This window comes from Pelmatolapia mariae, linkage group LG5, assembly GCF_036321145.2.
Source record: "Pelmatolapia mariae isolate MD_Pm_ZW linkage group LG5, Pm_UMD_F_2, whole genome shotgun sequence".
Taxonomy (NCBI): domain Eukaryota; kingdom Metazoa; phylum Chordata; class Actinopteri; order Cichliformes; family Cichlidae; genus Pelmatolapia; species Pelmatolapia mariae.
The window spans coordinates 2228973-2248913 of NC_086231.1; the positions used below are offsets into that span (position 1 = coordinate 2228973).

The following is a 19941-nucleotide window of genomic DNA, read 5'->3' on the forward strand; positions in this document are numbered from 1 at the left end:
AGCGTATTTACTTATTCAAATGGTGCAGAGAGATGATGTCAAACAGAAGCTCGGGCCTCACGCTGATGTTTGGTTTGAGTATCTTCACCTCCTAGTTGGGCAAACATGAAGTCATGGGGTCCTTCCTCACGGATGTTTACGTCCAATCACGGATACAGACTGAGTCATTCGTGCAGATGGTTGTAAAAGCTTTCTTTCTTCTCTGTGATAAAGAAACGTGAGCGCACAGCGACTGTTTGACCCCATTATGGTAGAAAAATACGCTTTTATTAAACCTGATCCATTCATCATTTCATGTCCCGTTGCCCAGGGGAGCAGAGTCACAGGTGAGCCCTCATTGTGCTCCGACGTCCTGACAGGAACTCGCTTCGTTTCAGAAATCACATACCTGATGAATTTTCTAAAGAGAAACACGATATGCAAACACTGCTGCTCACTTCTCTGGAAATACGTAAAGTTATAATGAAACTAAAGTTATTGTTATCAGCTTTCAGTTTCCTCTGCCACGTCTCTCAATCCTCCCTCACACATAGGTATTTTTTATTTTTAGAACACCCTCAAAACAAAGGATAAAATGATGAAACAAGTCATTAAAATGAGATCAAATTTACTCCACAATGTTCAATAAAAATATAAAAACCATGCAAAATTCTGCTAAATGACATAAAGCAACAATACAGAGATGGAAAGCAACTACAAAGAGTCTCAGAACAACAAAGTAGGAGGTGCAGATCACATCACAGAGAAGCAGAGCATCAACCCTGCAGACACAAATTTTCATGAAACAACAAAAAACAACACAAAGATCACACACTTAGAAAAACACAGAAACACTCATAATGAAAACCGTAAAAGATAAACAACAAAGTAACAAAAATGAGCAAAATTACACAAAAAACTACCAAGAAAATCACAGAATCAGATTTCAAATGGCAAAAAAGATAAATGACGTAAAGTAGCAGCATTAAAGTGAAGCGTTCACATGTAAGAGCTCGAGTGTTTTCTCATCCATGTTTGATTCCTCCTCTGCTGTTTTCAGAGAAGTCATGAAAAATCACATCAGATAACATATAGATGCCATCTTCAGACATGATTGTGCCTTTGTTAAGAAACAAAGCTCCTATAACGGATGTGAGGACGCAGTTACCTGGGTACCAGGTGTGTTTATAACTACAAACTGTAGTCAAAAGATGGATGTAGCCTGTCAGAATGAATTAAAAGACGTCTCCTTTGCTGCCTCCTTTCCTGCCTCCTTTCCTGCAGGTAACTCGCTTTAATTTCTGATGAATTTTTCAAAAGCAACACGATATCCAAAGACTGCTGCTCAGTTCTCTGGAAGGACCGTGACCTTCTGGAGAAATCGTTTCCTTGTTCTCAACCTTTTGTTTCTTTTGTTACATCTGTCAATCTTTCACCACACAACAAATTTTTTATTTGTTTTTAACAACTTAAAAATGTTTGTAATGGGAGATGAAATCACAGGAATGATTGTGCTTAAAAACCAAAATGACTTCATAGGGTTAAATAAAATGTTAAAACTTTATAAACAAATCACAGGGAAAAGAAGAGTAATTTAAAATAAGGATTAGTTCCTTACAACACCCACAGAAACAGAACAGCTGCACAATTAATAACAAAATCGCCACAAAATGACAGAAATGTCCTCAAAATGACATAAAGCAACTGCAGATCACTTGGAGTGATTGTAAAAAACATGTTCTAGTGATTCTATACATGCATTTTATTTATTTTTTTGTTATGACTGCGTCTAAAAGGACAAACACAATCCACAGGTGGGGTTCAGGGACTCCAGTTTGCTGAGCTGAGACCTAGCACGCAGCTAGCAGCTAAGGTCACCTGTCGGTTAAAGAGGCCACGCCCCTTTATAACACTTATAAAAACTGTTGTTTTGAAGGGGGGCGTTATCTGCAGAGCCCAAGCTGTTTGTGCATCTGGCTGTAAACATGTTTATTTCTGCTGTAAATGTTTAACATGGGGACTGACTCACTGCTGGAGCCTCTGCTGGACGTCAGAGGAACTGCAGCTTTGGGTACTTGAGGCTTTCATCCTATCAGTTTGTGCATACATCGTGCTGTGTTGGCTGTAAAGTACACATAACCAGACCGATGCCCTCCCGTAAATCATCACATGTGATGTTTATTGTGCACTCTGCAGAAGGTAAAATTCTGCAGGGACCTGTGTGAGCTTTCAGGTGAATTGGAGATTCAGCCTTCATGCAACAGCTACCTGGGCTGGAGTCACGGGGGAGGGTTTTCCATTTCACACATCAGTTGACTTGAGAGACTGAGAGAAAACAATATTTCCTCTAAGAGGAGTGTACTTCCCACACCAGAGGATGAAACTTTCCACTGTGAAGGAAATCCACTGGCTGCTGGGAAACTTTATTTAAACTCCTGCTAACAAAAAGAAGCTAAAGCCACATCACAGGGACAAAATTAGCGCGGTTATCAGGGAGATACACTATGAGGGAAATGTCCCCTTCAGAATAAAAGCACAGAAACGCAATATATAGGCGCTCAAAGTGAATTCAATGTGGATTGAAACTGAGATCCAACCATCCAAGCATTATTCCAACTGTTTAAATATGTGTTTCAACTTTTATATCAAATAGCATTTCACTTTTTATATGACTTTTAGCTTTATTTCAGCAGATTTATGTCTACTGTTAGGCTGATATATCACTTTTTAATGTTACTTTTATTCATAAATTTTAGCTCATGTGAATCTTTTTAGACTTTTTTCCTCATTTATCTTTTATATCAATCACTTTTAGGTTTTCTATCATTTATTGCAGTCATATGTTATAACAGATTTTCCCATATAAATCATGTATGTAGCTCTGTACCATTATATTCATACATTTAAGATGATATCAATGAGAAAAAGTTTTTTTCATCATTGCTTTGGTCTGTATGTCAATTTATATCAAATATTTTTAACATTTATTTTCAAATGTTTGTTGTAGCTGTGTTTCAGTGTAATCCCTTTCACACGTATATATTACTGTTTTGTTAATTTACTAGACTACATTATTTGCAGCTCTCTCTCTCTCTCTCTCTCTCTCTCTCGCTTTCTCTTGGAGCTTTATTTTGAAAGTCCTCTCAAAGGGGTGGGTTACATATTGTGAGCCGGTTGGCTTGACAACGGGAATGATGGGAGGTGCTTGTCCACGTCCGAGATCGGGGACGGGACAGGTAGAGCCAGGTGAACAGAAGGTACACACCTGACACTGACACACACACACTTTGTCTCTCTCTCACACACACACACGGACACACACGGGCTGAGGGAGAGGAGGCGGCCGTTGCGCTGAAGAGGCTCTTGGGACTTCACATCCTGCTCAGCACACCGGGAACCAGAGAAGGGGGGACCATTAGGAGCGTCAGGGCGCAGCAGACACAGCAGCTGCTGCGGGCTCGGACTGTTCAGAGAAGGGCTGAACTGCGCCTTTAACTCCCGGGACTCTGTGAGTGATTAAGCGGAGGGCTGCAGCCTCCTGCCGGGGCGGATTACTGCCCGCTGTGGTCTCACATAATCCGCACTTTGGGATTTTCTTCAATGTTCCCGGAGCAGAGTAGCAGGTAGTTCCTGCCCCGACCTCCCCGCGCACCTTATTTCTCTATTCTAACCCCGGGGGAGGGGAGGGGGGTCAGAGACCCGGTGTACCCGCTTAATCCCGCACCTGCTGACCGCAGCAGCACCATGATCAGCTCCGAGGGCCTGAGGCCGGCCTCGAACGGCAGGAAGCCGCTGGGCAAGCTCGCCACCCGCCTGGAGGAGGTGAAGAACCCGTGGCGGCAGGGCTCCACGCTGGAGCTGAGCCACAACGAGGCGGCCCGGCTGGCCACGGACGCACTGCTGGAGCACGGGGAGAAGGAGTACCGCAAGGTGCTGACCGAGGAGCGGGAGGTGAACTTCCTCTCCCCGCTGGAGATCCACTACATCACGCAGCATGCGGCCAGCAAGACGTGCGGCGGCCCCGACAGCAACGGCGTAGGGCCCGGGGACCGGGACTTCGGGGATGGGGACGCCGTGTCCGAGCTAACTTCTGGGACTTACTTCCCCATGATGTCCGACGAGGAGCCGCCGATGCTGGAGCTCGGCTGGCCGGACACACCGACGAGATACGGACCGTCGGAGACTCAGATCTACTTCCAGAGAGACAAAAGCCACAACATCAAAGATCTCATCAGGTCCCTGATCAACAAGGCCAAGAAGGTAAGAGGGCTCTGAGGGGACCGGAAACAGAATCGTGTCTATCTGCGATCTTTTATTAACCAGCCTGAAACAGGAGGCCGCTTTTCATCGTTCAGTCGATTATTCCTGAAAGCAGCCAGCAGCTGATCGGTCAGTCAGGGCAGAGCAGAGGTCAAAGCTGTGCTTGTGCTGTTATAGTCTCCCACAGTCCAGCTTCGAGTTCTCCTCAGTCACACCATCTGTAAACTCAGTTTATTTATTCTTATTCTTTAGAGAAAAGCTGGAAATGATTTAGTCTCAAAGTCTGCATTTTACAGACTGGAAGCTGCAGCTGGACCAGGAGAGTTTATCCTGGTGACCTTTGACATAAGTCACAGAAACAAAGCAGCAGCTTTCTCGTTGGGGTTCATAACACACTGTGAAAAAGCTTCTTATAAATAAAGTCCAACCTAAAGTTCTCAGGAGTCACTCTGTGTCCACCTCAAACCTGTGAAAACATTTTATTATCAGACAGGACAAAATGAAAGCACTCAGCTTCAGATGTGGAGACTTGGAAACATATTCAAGTGTAAACTATGTGTAAAATTATTTTTTTTACAGCTGAGTTACTGCAGCTAAATATTTAGTGTGATCCAAAGCATGTCGCTCTCTGCATGTTAGACCAGTTTGTGGCACACTGTGTAAACACAGTCGTCTGTCAGCAGCTGGGATCAGTGACCTCACTCCGTGTGTGGAGCAGCTCTGCACTCAAAGACATATTCTGCCCATTATTACTCACAGTGTAGCGCTGTCTGTAAGCCTGAACTGTGCTGCACGTTTCAGGCTGATTAGAGCAGCTTTAAGTGCTGCGCACAGACGGAGTTAACACAAGTGCTACGTGCCAATAATGCGACCAGTGAAACGGCTTTAAAGAGATGATAACAAAGAAGGAAATGAAGCATGAATACAGTCAAATGAATAAAGGGAAATTATTATAACTGACAAAAGTCAGGCTGAATTTCCTCTTGAAGCTGAGATTAGATCAAACGTTACAGTCGCTGCTCAACACGGTGATAACACTGAGGCTGAAACACTGCTGTTGACATGTCGTTTGGCAGCTGAAGTCGAGAAATAGAAAAAATATTTGCACTTTTGTCCATTTTTGTCCTTTTAATGATGACGCACCAGTGTGGAGGCTCGAAACCAGGACAAAGTCTTCATTTGGAGTAACAGAGGTGCAGCTCACTGCGTGGATCCGTCCCTGGAGCATTTTTCACCCGGCTTGCTTACAAACAGCGTGGGCAGGCCGGGGCCCGCCCGCCATCTTTGATCTCTTCTTATCAGCTTGTGAGCTCGAGGCCGGCTGGTCGAGGTCCAGGGAGCAGAGGGCTGGCTTTCTCACTGCCCGCTGTTTAGGAACAAACCCCCCGAGCTCACACACACACACACACTGCGGTGTAGTTTCCATCTTTTGTGTCTGTTTAACGTTTGCATCATTTTTTTCATTCTCGCTGACTTTGAGTCTCTTTTAAAGTTGCCTTTTGTGTTTGAGGCATGTGAGACAGGTTTGTGTCTCTTGATCTTTTGTGTTGGTCTGCAGTACTTTTCCTTGTCGAGTAGCTGTTTTTTATTCATTATGTAGCTTTTATAATCTTGCATTGCTGACGCTGCAGCCTTTTTCTCCTTTTTTTGCTTCTCTTGTCTCTTTGCAGATGTTGTGTGTGTGTGTGTGTGTGTGTGTGTGTGTGTGTGTGTGTGTGTGTGTGTGTGTGTGTGTAGTAGCAGGTTTCCATCGCTTAGTTTTGGCATCTGTTCGCTGGCATTTCTTCATCTATGTCAGAGTTAGTGTAAAGCTTCTTTTTAAACAGAGACGCTGACCCTGCACGGCACCCGCTGACCCCCCCGGCGCCCCCGACCTCTTTGCTGTATTCGTGACCTCCACAAAAACAACCACGAGGCGACAGATGAACGACCCTTAAACCAAGTTTTTTGCCGCTTCTCTGACTTTCTGTAACTTTACATTCAGAGCGTTTTGCACGTCGTCTCCCAATCAGCGATCACGTAACAGTCAAATGAGAAGCTCCGTAGGTTTGTTGGCAGACAGTCGGGCACGCGCTGCGTGTGAGTCACTTCCTCCTCCTGTGTGTATAAATAGACGTGTTTAATGTGAAGCGTGTTTTTTACGTGAACCTGACCAGTCTGTGCGTTCGTGCCGGAGAAGCTGTTTTCTCTCAGACGCAGACGCTGACCTCTTTCCCACACGTCTGTGCCGACTCAGCAGGTTTCAGATCAAATGACACTCTGGATGCATTTCGTCAGTTGGTTGATGCAGCAGACAAACAGCCGCTCTCAGAGCTGCACGTTTGTTCCTCCAACGGCTCTTTTCGCTTCATTTCAGCATATTAGGACAGTAACTGAACTTTGACCTCCTTAATTTAGTGACAGATAAACCTAAAGAACAGTCCTGCAAATGAAGTGAATCAGGACGCAAGCCTGGCTCAGAGTAAAACCCATCCTGCAGCAGCCGGCCTGCAGGTGAGCAGTGCAGCAGTCTTCATTATTAATTTAAGTTAAAGCAGAGTGTGCAGCGGCCCCGGGGCCCAGACCCCCAGGGTCCCTCTGTTTCAATGACAGCAGCTCATTAAAGGCAGATGCATGTGTTCAGCTGGGTCAGCTAACACATGCATGGTTACCAGTTTTACTAACGATTTACTACCAGTCAAACATTGTAATCTCATTACATCACCTTACAAACAAAATATTATAATATTGCATAACTTGAGGTATAATAATACTATTACATAAGCTTACAAAGTGTATTCTTCAGATACAATCTAACTCAAACTGGGAGTTAAATGAATTGTTGATTAGTTGATGAGCTGATACAAATAGGATTAGTCGGCATGTTTTTGTGATTATTAAATTTAAAAATAAATTAAATGTCTTGGATTTTAAAGATATCTGAAGATGTGAGAGATTATTTTTATTCATTTACTTTAAAGGATTCATTGATTTAAAAAAAAAAAAAGCTAAAAAATGAAAATGTCACGGCGCAGCCTTAATGCAAACCCATCCTGCTCCAGATTTTCATCCTCGGGCTCTGTTACAGCAGCTTTGCATGATTCTCAGTATATGAAATAAGCCTTATGTATCTTACTCTGGGCCTTGGTGCGGCCCCTGAGTTCATCCACAGCCTGAAACGAGCTGTTTTAGCTCCTCCCACTTTAACAACATCAGCGGGCCTCTGCAGCACGGCTTTACCTCGGGGACACAGAACAGGTTAATCCAGCTGTGGAGACTCTGTGAAGCTGCAATTATCTTTTCATTTTAATAGGTCATAAATCTGTGAGCTCTACTCAAATCTGCACGTTGTTTTAATAAAAGTGCTCTTCTGAGAAATTCAGTTTTTCCAAGAACGCTTTTTACTTCCTGCATTTAAATGGAATCTTTTTCTTGTTTAGATCAAAATATGTCAGAAAATTATGAAAATGTGCATCAGATACCCAGAGCCCCTCGACGGTGTTTGGTTTTGCTCAAACAGCATAAAAGAATAAAGAAATAATTCTAACGTGAGTAATCAGCGGAGAAGTTTCATGATGATGGCCTACGAGTGAAAATGTTAACCCTGCTCACCTTTAGCGTCTCTCACAGGTCACTGACTCAGCTGACCTGATTTCCTCAGATATAGCTTTGAGGGTTGTAACTGTGAATGACCTTTGACCTCCAGTTTTAGCCTCAGGAACAGATTAAAACCTGTGCCTGAGGATCTCGGGCTAAACCTACAAACTAAGGTCAGGTGTAGCTTTGCATTTCAGTCAACTTCAGTCTGACTGGCTGCCCCTCGAAGATCTGAACAGCAGGAGGGCGGGGCTTCGGTACCTGAGATGACCATATTAGGGATATCCCCTCCCAGAGTGTGTGCAGAGTGCAGGCTTGTATCACATGGATAACTTGAACATATGCTGACCTCTGACCTCTTGGAAACCTTTAGGAGATAAATGACATGAAAAACAAAAAGCAGCATGAGGCAGTTAAATTACAGGTCATGGAGTGTAACAGACTTAAAAACTTAAACAAATGACCTCAAATCTGCTTAGAAACAATAAAAAAATCAGTCATCATGTTTTCTTTAAGACCCCAGTAATCCACTGGTACATGAGCACATCACAAACAGAAGCTGACTTTTAAACAGATCTACACGTTTGCGTTTCAGTCGGGTTTATCTCGGGTTTCATCCACAAGCTGAATTTCAGAATTTTAAGCTGAAAAATACATGACAGGAAAGATCTGGATCCAGGATTTTAATCAGAGGAGAAGCACCGAAAACGAAGGTCAGTGCAGTCTGTGACCGGAGCAGGGACGTCCCCGAGAGAGAATTCAGGCTTTATTTCAAGTTTAACTCGACTGATGAAGCTGCAGTGCGTCAGTTAATTGTTTTCTGATAATTTCTTCACTTTGCTCCAGTTTCTAACCTATTAAACCCTCACAGTTTGGCCTATATTCTGGAGTTTCTAACTTATACAACATCCAGAGTCAGTAAAGACAGCTGAGTGACTGAGAGGCCGAGCTGAACAAAGGTCGGCTTTATGGATCAGAGACGACGGGAGAGTTTTCATAAATCAAACGTGTCTGTTTGGCCAAGAAAGAAGAGACAGTGAAATCTTAACCCTGAGAGAAAATAACCATAAACCTGCTCTGTGCGTGGAAACTCAGATCACAGGAACAAGAACAAAGTTCAGTCGGCAGCTTCTGAAAAACCTTTGGTCCTGAGCGGTGAGGGTCCTGAGCAGTGAGGGTCAGAGAGAGCGTAACGTTCTGGCTGGTTGATCCTCGCAGATTCATAAAGAGGCTCGTGAAATGTCCACTAAACACTTTGTGCTAACGTCTGGCTTTCCTGCAGGTGATCGCCGTGGTGATGGACGTGTTCACGGACGTGGACCTGCTCTGCGACCTCATGGAGGCGTCCAACAAGCGCCGAGTCCCCGTCTACATCCTGCTGGACGAGAAGAACCTCGGACACTTCACAGACATGTGCTCCGCGCTGGATATTCAGAACTCTCACCTCAGTGTAAGTACAGCACACAGCAGCACTGACTGCAGGGCCGCACGGGGCAAACATGAGCGACGCCCTCAGACGCTCATATTAAACACGAGAAAATTCGAGAAAATGAACTCACTGCACGTAATCCCCAGAGCTCGGACCTCGCAGTTTTTTCCATTCCTGACTCTGCAGGATGTCATGGAAAGAAGACATCCCAAATATGGTCATTTCAGGCACAGCTGAGAAGCCCCGCCCACCTACTGTAGAAATCTTCCATTTATTTGTAGCAACCAGTTAGAATAAAGCTGTTTTAAAGGAGGCGGAGCCAGAACAGCTTATTTCAAAGATGGGGCACACCAAAGGCCGACGTTAGAGTCTTAAAGAGAATAACAATGAGACTGGAACCTGTAAGAAGTCCCATTTGAAGCTGGAATTATTCATTCGCTTTTTGCCAGTTAATGTATTCATCGTTGAAAGTGAATAGTGAAAAAAAGACGTAAAATTTCCTACATCTCGAAGTGACGACTTTGTCGGTCAGATGTGATGGAAGTCGGTGTTCTTGCTTGTTCTGCTGGTTCTTCTGTAAAGAGTCAAAACTTTTTCCATGTTTGAGAAACGAGATTTCAGGTCAAATTAAAAGTTTTATGGCTTTACAAGAACAAGAGCTGTGCTTATTGTTTCTGAATCCATGAAACTGCTGTTTATAATTTCATCTTCCTCGTGTGTGTGTGCGTGTGTGTGTGTGTGTGTGTGTGTGTGTGTGTGTGCGCGCGTGCAGAACATGCGTATTCGCAGCGTTTGTGGCGACACGTACTGCACCAAGAGCGGCAAAAAATTCACCGGACAAGTCCTGGAGAAGTTTATGATCATCGACTGTGAAGAGGTCATCGCCGGATCCTACAGGTGAGGAACATGCGCACACACACACACACACACACACACACACACACACACACACACACACACACACACACACACACACACACTCACAGTCTTTAAAAGATGAACCAAATACAAATCTTGCTCTTCGAATAAAGATCATCTTCCTCCTGTAGTTGACATATTTCCTGTTGCTCAGTCTGGTTTCTTTAAGTGTACACAGTCAGTGCATCACTTGGCATGAGTGTGCAGGAAAATGCGTTGCTCATGTAAATAACACAGTCGGTATCAGTTTAAGCTGCTTTAAGGATGTTCTCTGTAACATGTGGGACTGCAGCACTTTCCTTAGAAGAAGTGAAGTTAAAGCTGAAACGCTCGGCTCAGGGTTCCGAGACTTCCCTAACCCGCGTGTGATGTCACTGTGGCTGCGTCCATCTTTTATCTTCACTGTATGCGACCGAGGGACAGGGGAATAAAACGGTCGGTCATTCTTAGGCTCAGAGAGAAGCAGAAGTTTGGACGTCTTACTGAACTAAAGAAAAGGCAAATGGCAGCACCGCGGCAGCTGTGATGGTCTTATACCCGTCTAATGTTGCTTTGCTTTTACTTGGCTGTAGTAAAAAGGTAAAAACTGCAGCAGGAATAAAATGCAAACATAAAAACGTGTCTAACGTCAGCTGAGCCGAGCAGTCCGTTCTCCTTTTAGCAGCCTCACACAGACTTTGCATCCAGCAGCAGATTACAGCAGGAAGCTGGCAGAGCTCGGACAGCGTGATGGGTTTGTCTGATTGGATAAGCAGCGTGACAAAGCTCGCGTTGTGCAGCTGAGCAACTGTAGGCCATGAGCTGCTGTGGGAATACCTGAGTAATACCTGTAATTACATCTACACACTCAGCAGGTGGGTAAGGATGAGAGCTGCAGGCACCAGCAGAGACCTCATTGATGCTTCTTTTTTTTAAACTGCTGAAAAAGATCAGGTTATTTACTAGATTGTGGTGCTTTTCATCAATCAGGCCTACCGTCCATAGGAGCAGAACCACGGGGCAGCCACAGCCACCCCACACAGGCCTGAAATGGTACAAGCCTGGCCAGCCCTATAACCACTCGCAAAGAGACAGGACCATTTAGGAGATGCAAATGTTTGATGAGCGCGTCGTCTCTCCACGCACGCTCACAAACGGCCGTGCGCTCATCAGCCTTGATAGCAACAACCTGGAGTGTGGGGATAAAACTGTAGCCCTGCAGATGAGCCTGATATAATTCACTTACCTGTCAGTTATAATTTCTCGCAGGGCTTTATTTATAAGTCCAAATATTTTTATTTGGACTTATAATATATATATCCTATATATATCCTGACTCTTAGTGGGGTTTGAAACATAGATGACTACAGCAGCACTGAGGCGTGAGCAGCTCTAGCAGCAGAATTTAGTATTTCATCTTGAAAAAGGCTTAAAATGTGTTTGGAAAGTTTCGAAGCAGAAATTTAGTGTGAATTCTGCTGTCGCTTACTCATCCACAGCTCAGACGGAGCACCATGGTTTTTTTTAGCTGTTTTTGTTTTATTCATGTTGCACTGAGTCTGTAAATCACGGGACCCGTCTTCCTTAAAGGGATTAAACACTCCTTGAAATTTAAATGGTTAAATTCTTGCAGACGACTCGGACTGTTTAAGTCTCAAGGAAAAGACTACAAGTCTCTGTAATGTGCTTCAAAGTGCAGTGTGTGTGTGTGTGTGTGTGTGTGTGAAGCTGGTGGACAGTTTGTGCTGTAAAATTCTGGTGATTTTAACAACTTTGTGTCACGGAGCTGCACAGTGCTCGTAAAACTCAGTCATAAGGCTCGCCGTGTGTTTCTCGGTCAACTGGGACAAATTTATATTGCGTTAACTTTGCAGACAGCTGCTGATTGTACGAAGCTAGTTATGGGGTTTTTTGGACTCGTTGTTTAGGTCATAGTTCCTGTACACAGGTATGTATACGTCATGGCACACACTGCAGTCATCTTAAAACCTCTCTTATTATCTGTGCTGAGCTTTAAGGCCTTTGTTCCCTGCATTTAATCTTAAAGGCAGCGCCACAGTGAAGTCTGGGGAAACACGCTGTCTAAAGGACGAAGTCGGGAACTCGGAGGCAGTTTTCCTGTGTTAGGTGTTAGAGTTGGGATTGATCCTTTCTGAACACTGTACTCCATTTTCCTGTAGATTTCTATGTAGTCAGCTCAACGTGATAACATTCATAGTTTGCAAAACATACTTGAGTGGAAATATTTTCATACTCGTTCTTTAACCTTAGTCACCTGTTTCAGGTGTGTCGCCTTCATTCATTCACTCGCTCACTCGTCTCCTTCTCTATGTTTTCACCTCTTTGCCCTGCTCTGCTTCTTGTTTTGTTAAATTGATTCTGTTTTGTCTTTTACATTCAAAGTAACTCTAATTTTGCAACACACAGTGTTGTTTTTGGAGGGTTAAGTGTTGCTTCAGGTGTATGGCAGGTAAGAGGGTGGAGTCCCGCAGGCTGACAGGCTTCTAATTCCGTTGCTGATTGTGGAATGAAGGGTGAGGTCAGACGCAGTATCAAACAGCACACCTCACCCCCTCTGCTACACCTACTACAAACTTTATCACTTCAATATTGAATCAAATAAAAGTAACTTGATTCCTGGGAAGTGCCGAGCCTGTAGCTGTAAAACTGATTAGCTTGTTTGAGAACCAAATAACAACACAGATTACCAGATATTATGTAGATAATATCTGAATCTGTTTATCTGAAAGAAAATATGCAATTTTTAGTAAATGGTTTAAAGCTAAAATGAGAATGTGATGTCCCAAGCATCAGCAGAAACCAGTATATTTCAAAGGACAAGTAAGGCAACCAGTAAAGAGCAACACAATAGAGATCCACAGCAACCAGCAAAAAAAACTATGCAAATATTACCAAAAAGACCCCAACACCCAGCAATCTCAGAGGCAACCAACCAACAACGGCCAATCAACCAATCACCAAAGAGACACCAGCAACCAAAACAACAAGAAAAGCTAAACAAAAATCTACAAAACAATAACCAAAAAGCGGCCAACATACCAAAGCAATGAGCAACTAAAAGAAACTGAACAAAAGTAGCAACAAAACAACCCAAACAACAAGGCATCAATAACCAACAACCCACCAACCCAGGGGTGGGCAACTCCAGGCCTCGAGGGCCGGTGTCCTGAAGGTTTTAGATCTCACCCTGGGTCAGCAACCCGGATCAAATGATTAGTTCATTCCCAGGCCTCTGGAGAACTTCAAGACATGTTGAGGAGGTCATTTAGCCATTTGAATCAGCTGTGCTGGATCAAGGACACATCTAACACCTGCAGGACACCGGCCCTCGAGGCCTGGAGTTGCCCACCCCTGCACCAGCCCATAGTAATCAACAGGAACAACAAGAAAAACAACAAACCAACTCAACACCAACTACTTCCCATAATCAGGCCCCAACGACCCATTAAACACTGTTATAAACTCAAATAATATTTATAAATGGCTTATAGAGGCAGAGAAGACGTTGATATTTGTTTGATCTCACTGCAGAAGTTATAGTACACCAACCAACAACATCCAATCAGACAACAGAAACACACTAGCTCCAGTCTACTTTATGGTCCTCAGAAGTAGTATTTGTTTATGAAGCTATAAATGGGGGTAAAGTACTGTGAAGCACGTTCAGGCTGAATGCTTTCAGTTATAGACATTTATCACCTGAACAGCTAACAGGTGTCACAAAGGCTTTAAGTGCTCCAGGAAGCAGCAGGTAACTGGAAACAGTTTATCTTAAACGGCTGAGCATCCTAACACGATCTCATTTATAGTTCTATGACTTGTTTGTTAATTAAACCACAACTTTAATGATCTGAACTGGAAGACAGTAAAAATTACCATTTCTGATTCGGTGTTTAGATAATGAAGGTGTGCTCTGAGTTGTTCTTCTTCAGAACTAATCAGGAATTCAGATGAATCATATCAAACATAGCTGAGCACTGAGTGGTTTAGTGCAGAGGAAAGCCGTCCTGCAGGTTCCTCTGAGGTTGTCTTGCTTTGTTCTCACACACAGTCAAGTCTGTAATGGCTTGATTACAATCAGAAAAGAATCGGTTTCGTAAATCTGTAAATTTCATTTTAAGTTTCCATGAGTATTAAAGTTCTTTGTGTTGCTTTGAAGATGCCAGTGAATCAGTTAAACTATGTATTACATCTGCTCTGATATCTGCCAACTGGCCTGAGATCAGATATTATAGGGACAAAATTAGCTGGCACTTTGTTCTTCAACCCAAACACTCTGCTGTCATTTAAATACACAATAAAAAGTCTAGTAATGTATTACAGGCTCTGTTTATGGAGATTAAACAGATGCAGACTCTGTGTCATTAACTTGTATCTGTAGGAGTACGAGGTGTCCTTGAAAATGAGTCCTTCTCTGGCTGTAGGGTTTAAATGTGCACGAATGCTAGTTTGGCTAAAGTAGCAAATATGTGATTAGCTAAATGGCTAACATGATGCAACAACAAAACAAAGGCCCCTGCTGTTAGCAGCTCAGACAGGTCAGAGTGTATGTTAGTAATACTGACTTTAACATGAGTATTATTGTTAAACAATATACTGTTTAAAGCTTGTTTAAACAAACATGTATCATGATGGTGTTGATGAGGGTGTGCTGTGCTCGGCTAACGCACCATCCATCCACCCACTCACCCTGCTTTGTGTATCTGTAAACAGCTGGTACATTTTGTGACTTGTTAATGAAAAGGTGTAGAACATCTTAATCTTTTACTTGTAGAAACTTTGTAATGTGTTGCATTGGCTAAAACTCAGACGTCTGTGTGGTCGTCTAACTCTGAACCTTTGTCTCGCCTGCCTATAAAAGCATTAAAATGCCTGTGCTGCTCAGTTAGACGCCTTCGGTGTTCGTGCACCTCGCGTCCACCTCTCGCTGACTGATAAACTGATGAGTCATTGCACTGACTCATCATCATCCAGGAAATAGTTAACACTCACTGCAGGGCTGTTTATCAGCTGGAGGTGGAGGGAGATAATTTACACAGAGACAGCTGAGAGGTACCGAGTCTCAGCCTCAGTTTGTGTTTCATAATTTTGAGATTTCATGTACATGATGGCAGAAAAACCTGTCACGCATGACAAACATCAAGCCTCGTCCCTGGATCTATTCAGGCACTTATCCAGAACTGCTTTCACTTTCTGATTTTTATCTGCATGAACTCATTGTACTTGAAATGCCACCTGCTAATCGGCAGCTGCACAGAGTGTGATTTGATCTTTTACATAACTGATGCATCAAATACTGCTAAATACTGCCGTCCGCTGCTGAGCGAGGTTCAAATCAGAACTTTGACAAATCCATCTCAGCTGCTGCCGTCCAGCACCTGCAGAGAGGCGACTGCACCTAAAATTCACTTTGGCCTTTCTGTCTTTAAACACATATAGTTGAATAATTATTGTTATATACATATTAATTACTTTAACACACATTAATGCATTTATAGTAAGTTCCCTTTGAGTACCAGTCAGTGCTTCTGTCAGTGCGCCCCAGGGCAGCTGTGGCTACAATGTAGCTTGCCATCACCAGTGTGTGAATGTGTGGATGATTGAATGTAGTGTAAAGCACTTTGGGGTCCATAGGGACTAAGTAAAGTGCTATACAAATACAGGCCATTTACCAGATCAGCAGTAAAATAGTTCAAGTCCAAAAGGTCATAAAGGTCTCAGGAAAAAAATCCAAAACTTGAGTTAAGTTGCATTTGGCAGATCTTCCATTCAGGGTCATCTTCTCAGGCACATCTGGATTTTGCAGCTTGGTTGCTATTTTTAGATCCCTCAGAAGAAGACTAGTTATGTCCCTTTGTTCTCGTGCTTCTGCGATGGCTGCCGGTCAAAATGCTGATCGCTCGACCTGATTTTCATTCATCGGATATGAAGGAAGTTTATGGGGAAGACTACGTGACCAGAAAATGTTATGCTCTCCCTCAGAGGCCTCTGGTTCTGTTTCAATAGCTCATCCATCTCACACCTTGTACTCTGTTATGTATGCTTAAATCCAAAAAGCAGAGGAGGCAGATCTCTGACTCTAACCTTTGACCTCTTCTCTCCAGTTTCACCTGGTTGTCGGCTCAGGTGCACAGCAACATGGTGATGCATTTCTCGGGGCGCATCGCCGACAGCTTTGACCGAGAGTTTCGCTGTTTGTACGCCGACTCTCAGATCATCGACTGTTTCTACAACCCGGAGGAGGACGGGATGCCGTACTACCCACCGTACCCTCCCGTGATTGCCCCCAGCCTGGCTCTGGGACTCAGCCCAGGCCACGGGCTGGATCTACTGTCTGAAAGGTAAGAAGGTATTCGCTGTAAGGGGAGACGCTTTCATTCTGATTACTTTCAAGGTTTTAGTTTTTTCCAAGTTTCATCACCAAGAGAAGCTTTTTTCCTGAGTTAATTATGTGAATGACAGCTGCACCAAAAACTCTTTGAAAGCTTGATTTATGTGACATCATAATGGATGTATAATCTCTCCATGAAATCGAACATCAGTACAGAAAAACAGCCTGATTTGTAACTAAATGCCATCTGACCTTCAGTGTGCCACTTTTAACTTTTCTTCTTCCACAGGCAGCGGGACAGGGGGTGCTCCGAAAACTCTAGCAGCCAATCGAGTAACAGCATCTCCAGTGTGAAGGCTGCACCTGGAATGTCCTCAAACACGGTCTACAAGGTCACGCAAAGTCATGATAAGGAGGCTGCAGCTGGCTCCCACCTGAGCCCTGAGAGAAGAGTAGGACTGAGCGACCGATCGGGGGGACAGACCCCTACACCAGGAGGGCGAAGCTCTGCTAACGGGGGAATCAATTTCGCCCCAATTCCCGATCGCCCGCCACCGGCCTACGGTCAAGCGATGGGTATTGAGTGGAACAAACCCAACACAGCAGATGTCTTGCGGGCAAATATCGGTGGAACCTCTACCAAGTTCCAGGGTTTGGGGCTGTACGATCACAAACCAGATCTCTTCCCCTCCTCGATACCCTCCCCAGTCAATGACACCAAACCACCGCCTAAGCAAAGGCTCCCCGGCGGGATGTTCAACAAACTTTCAGATTACCTCCTGTCATCCAACTCTAAAGACAGGGACACCTACAACTTCCGGAGGACTCCGTCTCCTCACGGCTCACCCTGGGGAGGACCGGACCTTTCTCCAACTGAGCCGGAGAGTCAGCAGAGTCCACCGCCGCCACTCTCTCCGGTCGGTATAATAAGCCGGAAGGACCAGAAGCGAATGACGCTGGGCCACAGCAAGCTGGACCTGGTGAACCAATACAACAAGATGAAGCCCAAGCAAGTGTACAGCCGCTTTGAGCTCAAGGGCACGAATTAGACTGAAGGCCAACCATCAGAGAGGTTAATGTGACTCCGGAACATTCCTCTGGTATCTTATATTATAAAGAAAAGACTCTGAGATCTTGGAAATTGCTCAAGTTTGGTCTTCGGACCTCAGCCCTACAGGAAACTAAGACTCTTGAGGAGCCATTTTGGCTCCGCGTGGTTTCCCGTTTATCAAACGAGAGGTTTTTGGCTTTTTTTGAGGTCATAGTTTACCAAACAAATCACACTTTTACTAAGTCTGCACATCATGATTCAACTACAGTCACTACCTGAGTAAATATGTTCTCATAGGTGAAATAAGTTTCAAAGATAAGCCACTGACTGTTTGCTGACACGTGAAAACCATCGAAATGTGAATTTTTGCCTTCAACACTCGAGAGGCTTTCATGTGGGCATTTCTTTACATTTTTATACTCGGCAACATTCCTGAGCAACAATTTGAATTCTTCCTTTGGGTAAACTTAGGATTCTGCAGTTATTGTGCTTTTTTTAAAGAATATAATAATATTTGTAATAACAGGGCTGAAGAATTGTTTCCTCCACAGAGATTTTTCTTGCATTTAGTGAACGTTTATGCTACATTCAGATGGAAACTAACGTTTATCTGACTGGATCCCAGCCTGGGGCTCAGCTCTAAATATGGTGATGGTTTTAAAAAAAGATCATTGATACTAATACTGCTGGAATTCTGCAGATTAATACGATCACGTTGTTGGGTTTCACATTGTGACTTCCACAGTTCTTATTGGAGAAGTTTGAATCTGAGGTTATTTTTTTGTTTCATCTTTTTGTTCTCATTAAGTAAATGAAGGGATCAGTGAGTCACCTACCAAACAAAGATTTTTACTCTGACAGTCGACTGTTTCTGCTCTGTAAACGAGTCATGCCATATACTACCACTAAGTAAAAAAATATTAAATTAGATAGAACACAAGATTTTTTATTATGGGAAAAAGTTCAGATGTAAAAATTTAAATCTCTCAAAATATTCAGTTTGCACTGTTAAAGCGATGACAATGAAAATCTTTGAGAAGATTAAAGATAACTGGCATATCATTATTGTTTAATCGTGACTATAAGTGAAACAATCATTCAATCAAAATAATGATGATTAATCAATTGTTTGAACTCTACAGTTTATTCAAACAAGCCAAACCTGGAAATACTGACAGAAATCTTACATCCAGCCACAAACAGTAAAGTGAAGTTTAGTAACCTTTGCTCCTGGGAGTACGACAACACGTGCCTTGATCATCCTGCCTTAAGGTTTGCAGTCACATTTTCGACAGCCTGTCTCCAGCGGCCTCGGTTAGTCTCGGTCACAGTTTTACTTTCGTTGTTCAGCACAGGGAGCAATCTGTGCTGTGAATAGTAGAAGCAATGCCAGGATGTTTCGTGGTGCTCGTCATGTTCTGGGAAAGTCGGGAGAAACTAAACTGCAGGGTCGTAGGGCATTTTGTTTACATCGGATGAGACGATCTGTGTCGAGAATCTACATTTACGTTCCTCAGCTTTCCTTGTAACGGAGGCTCGTTCCTCCCGCTGCACAGTTTTACAGCAAACTTGTAGATATGTATATAAATGATTAATTATTTTGCTCTTCATCACTCTGCACCGCAGTGATTCCTCCTCAGTGGAGCAGCAGATGAGGACGTAAAATCACTCTAAGCAATAAGGATTGATACTGATCAATAGTTCTGATGTGTGTCTTTTGTTTACTGCTCATTCAGTGGGCGCCTTCTGTTTTTATTTGCCCCCAAATCAGCTGGACATTTGATTTATTTGTATATGTTTTCCCATGTAATGTACATTATACTGTATATAGTACATGAAGTTGGGTCATTGTTAAGAAAAACACTCTTCGACTTTATTTTTACAGTTTATTTACTGGAGAATGTGAACTTGAAGTTAATTTGTGTGTTTAAGTTGTTTTTAATTTGTAAGATGAACAAAATTTAATAAAAACATGAAGGTAAAGTTGAATTCAGTGTTCGTTTTTCCATAAAACCGAGTAAAATGATTCCTGCCTGTATTTAAGAATGTTTTGATGTAGAAACATCACTATAATACAGGAGAAACATCATTCAAAGCAAGACATATTTGCACAGATTAAAGAGCAATGACAGCCAACTTATTAACTAATGTTGGTTAAAGAACAAACATTTTGACTAAATATGCATCAATTCAATTTCCCTTGATTGTCTGAACTTTCCTTCACAGACCTGAAGATTATTTGTCCAAATGTGATGGTGAGACCCTGGAGGCTGCTTGGAAAAGCATCGTTTGACTTCCTTCCTGATGTCGTGTTTCACTAAGAATCAGTCATTTCGGGGTTTCAGGGATGTTGCCAGTGACGTCAGCTAAGCCGATGAGCTCATAAGTGTATTGCCC

The 19941-nt window shown here is 43.3% G+C and overlaps 1 protein-coding gene across 1 annotated transcript; it reads left to right on the forward strand.

Annotated features, from left to right (window-relative positions):
• Nucleotides 1-3196: 3196 nt before the first annotated feature.
• Nucleotides 3197-19519, forward strand: fam83c (family with sequence similarity 83 member C). The gene is made up of 5 exons (XM_063473321.1): nucleotides 3197-4239; nucleotides 9098-9265; nucleotides 10017-10141; nucleotides 16267-16503; nucleotides 16783-19519. Exons 1-5 carry the CDS (start codon nucleotides 3724-3726, stop codon nucleotides 17540-17542), a joined length of 1806 nt encoding a protein of 601 aa, XP_063329391.1. The 5' UTR covers nucleotides 3197-3723; the 3' UTR covers nucleotides 17543-19519.
• The last annotated feature ends 422 nt before the right edge of the window (nucleotides 19520-19941 follow it).

What these genes read in the sequence shown, in the direction of transcription:
- fam83c (XM_063473321.1), top strand. Translation starts at nt 3,724, where the DNA reads ATGATCAGCTCCGAGGGCCTGAGGCCGGCCTCGAACGGCAGGAAGCCG. An exon ending in TTCAGAACTCTCACCTCAGT is followed by an intron (nt 9,266 to 10,016) that starts GTAAGTACAGCA and finishes GCGCGCGTGCAG; the next exon opens with AACATGCGTATTCGCAGCGT. An exon ending in GTCATCGCCGGATCCTACAG is followed by an intron (nt 10,142 to 16,266) that starts GTGAGGAACATG and finishes TCTTCTCTCCAG; the next exon opens with TTTCACCTGGTTGTCGGCTC.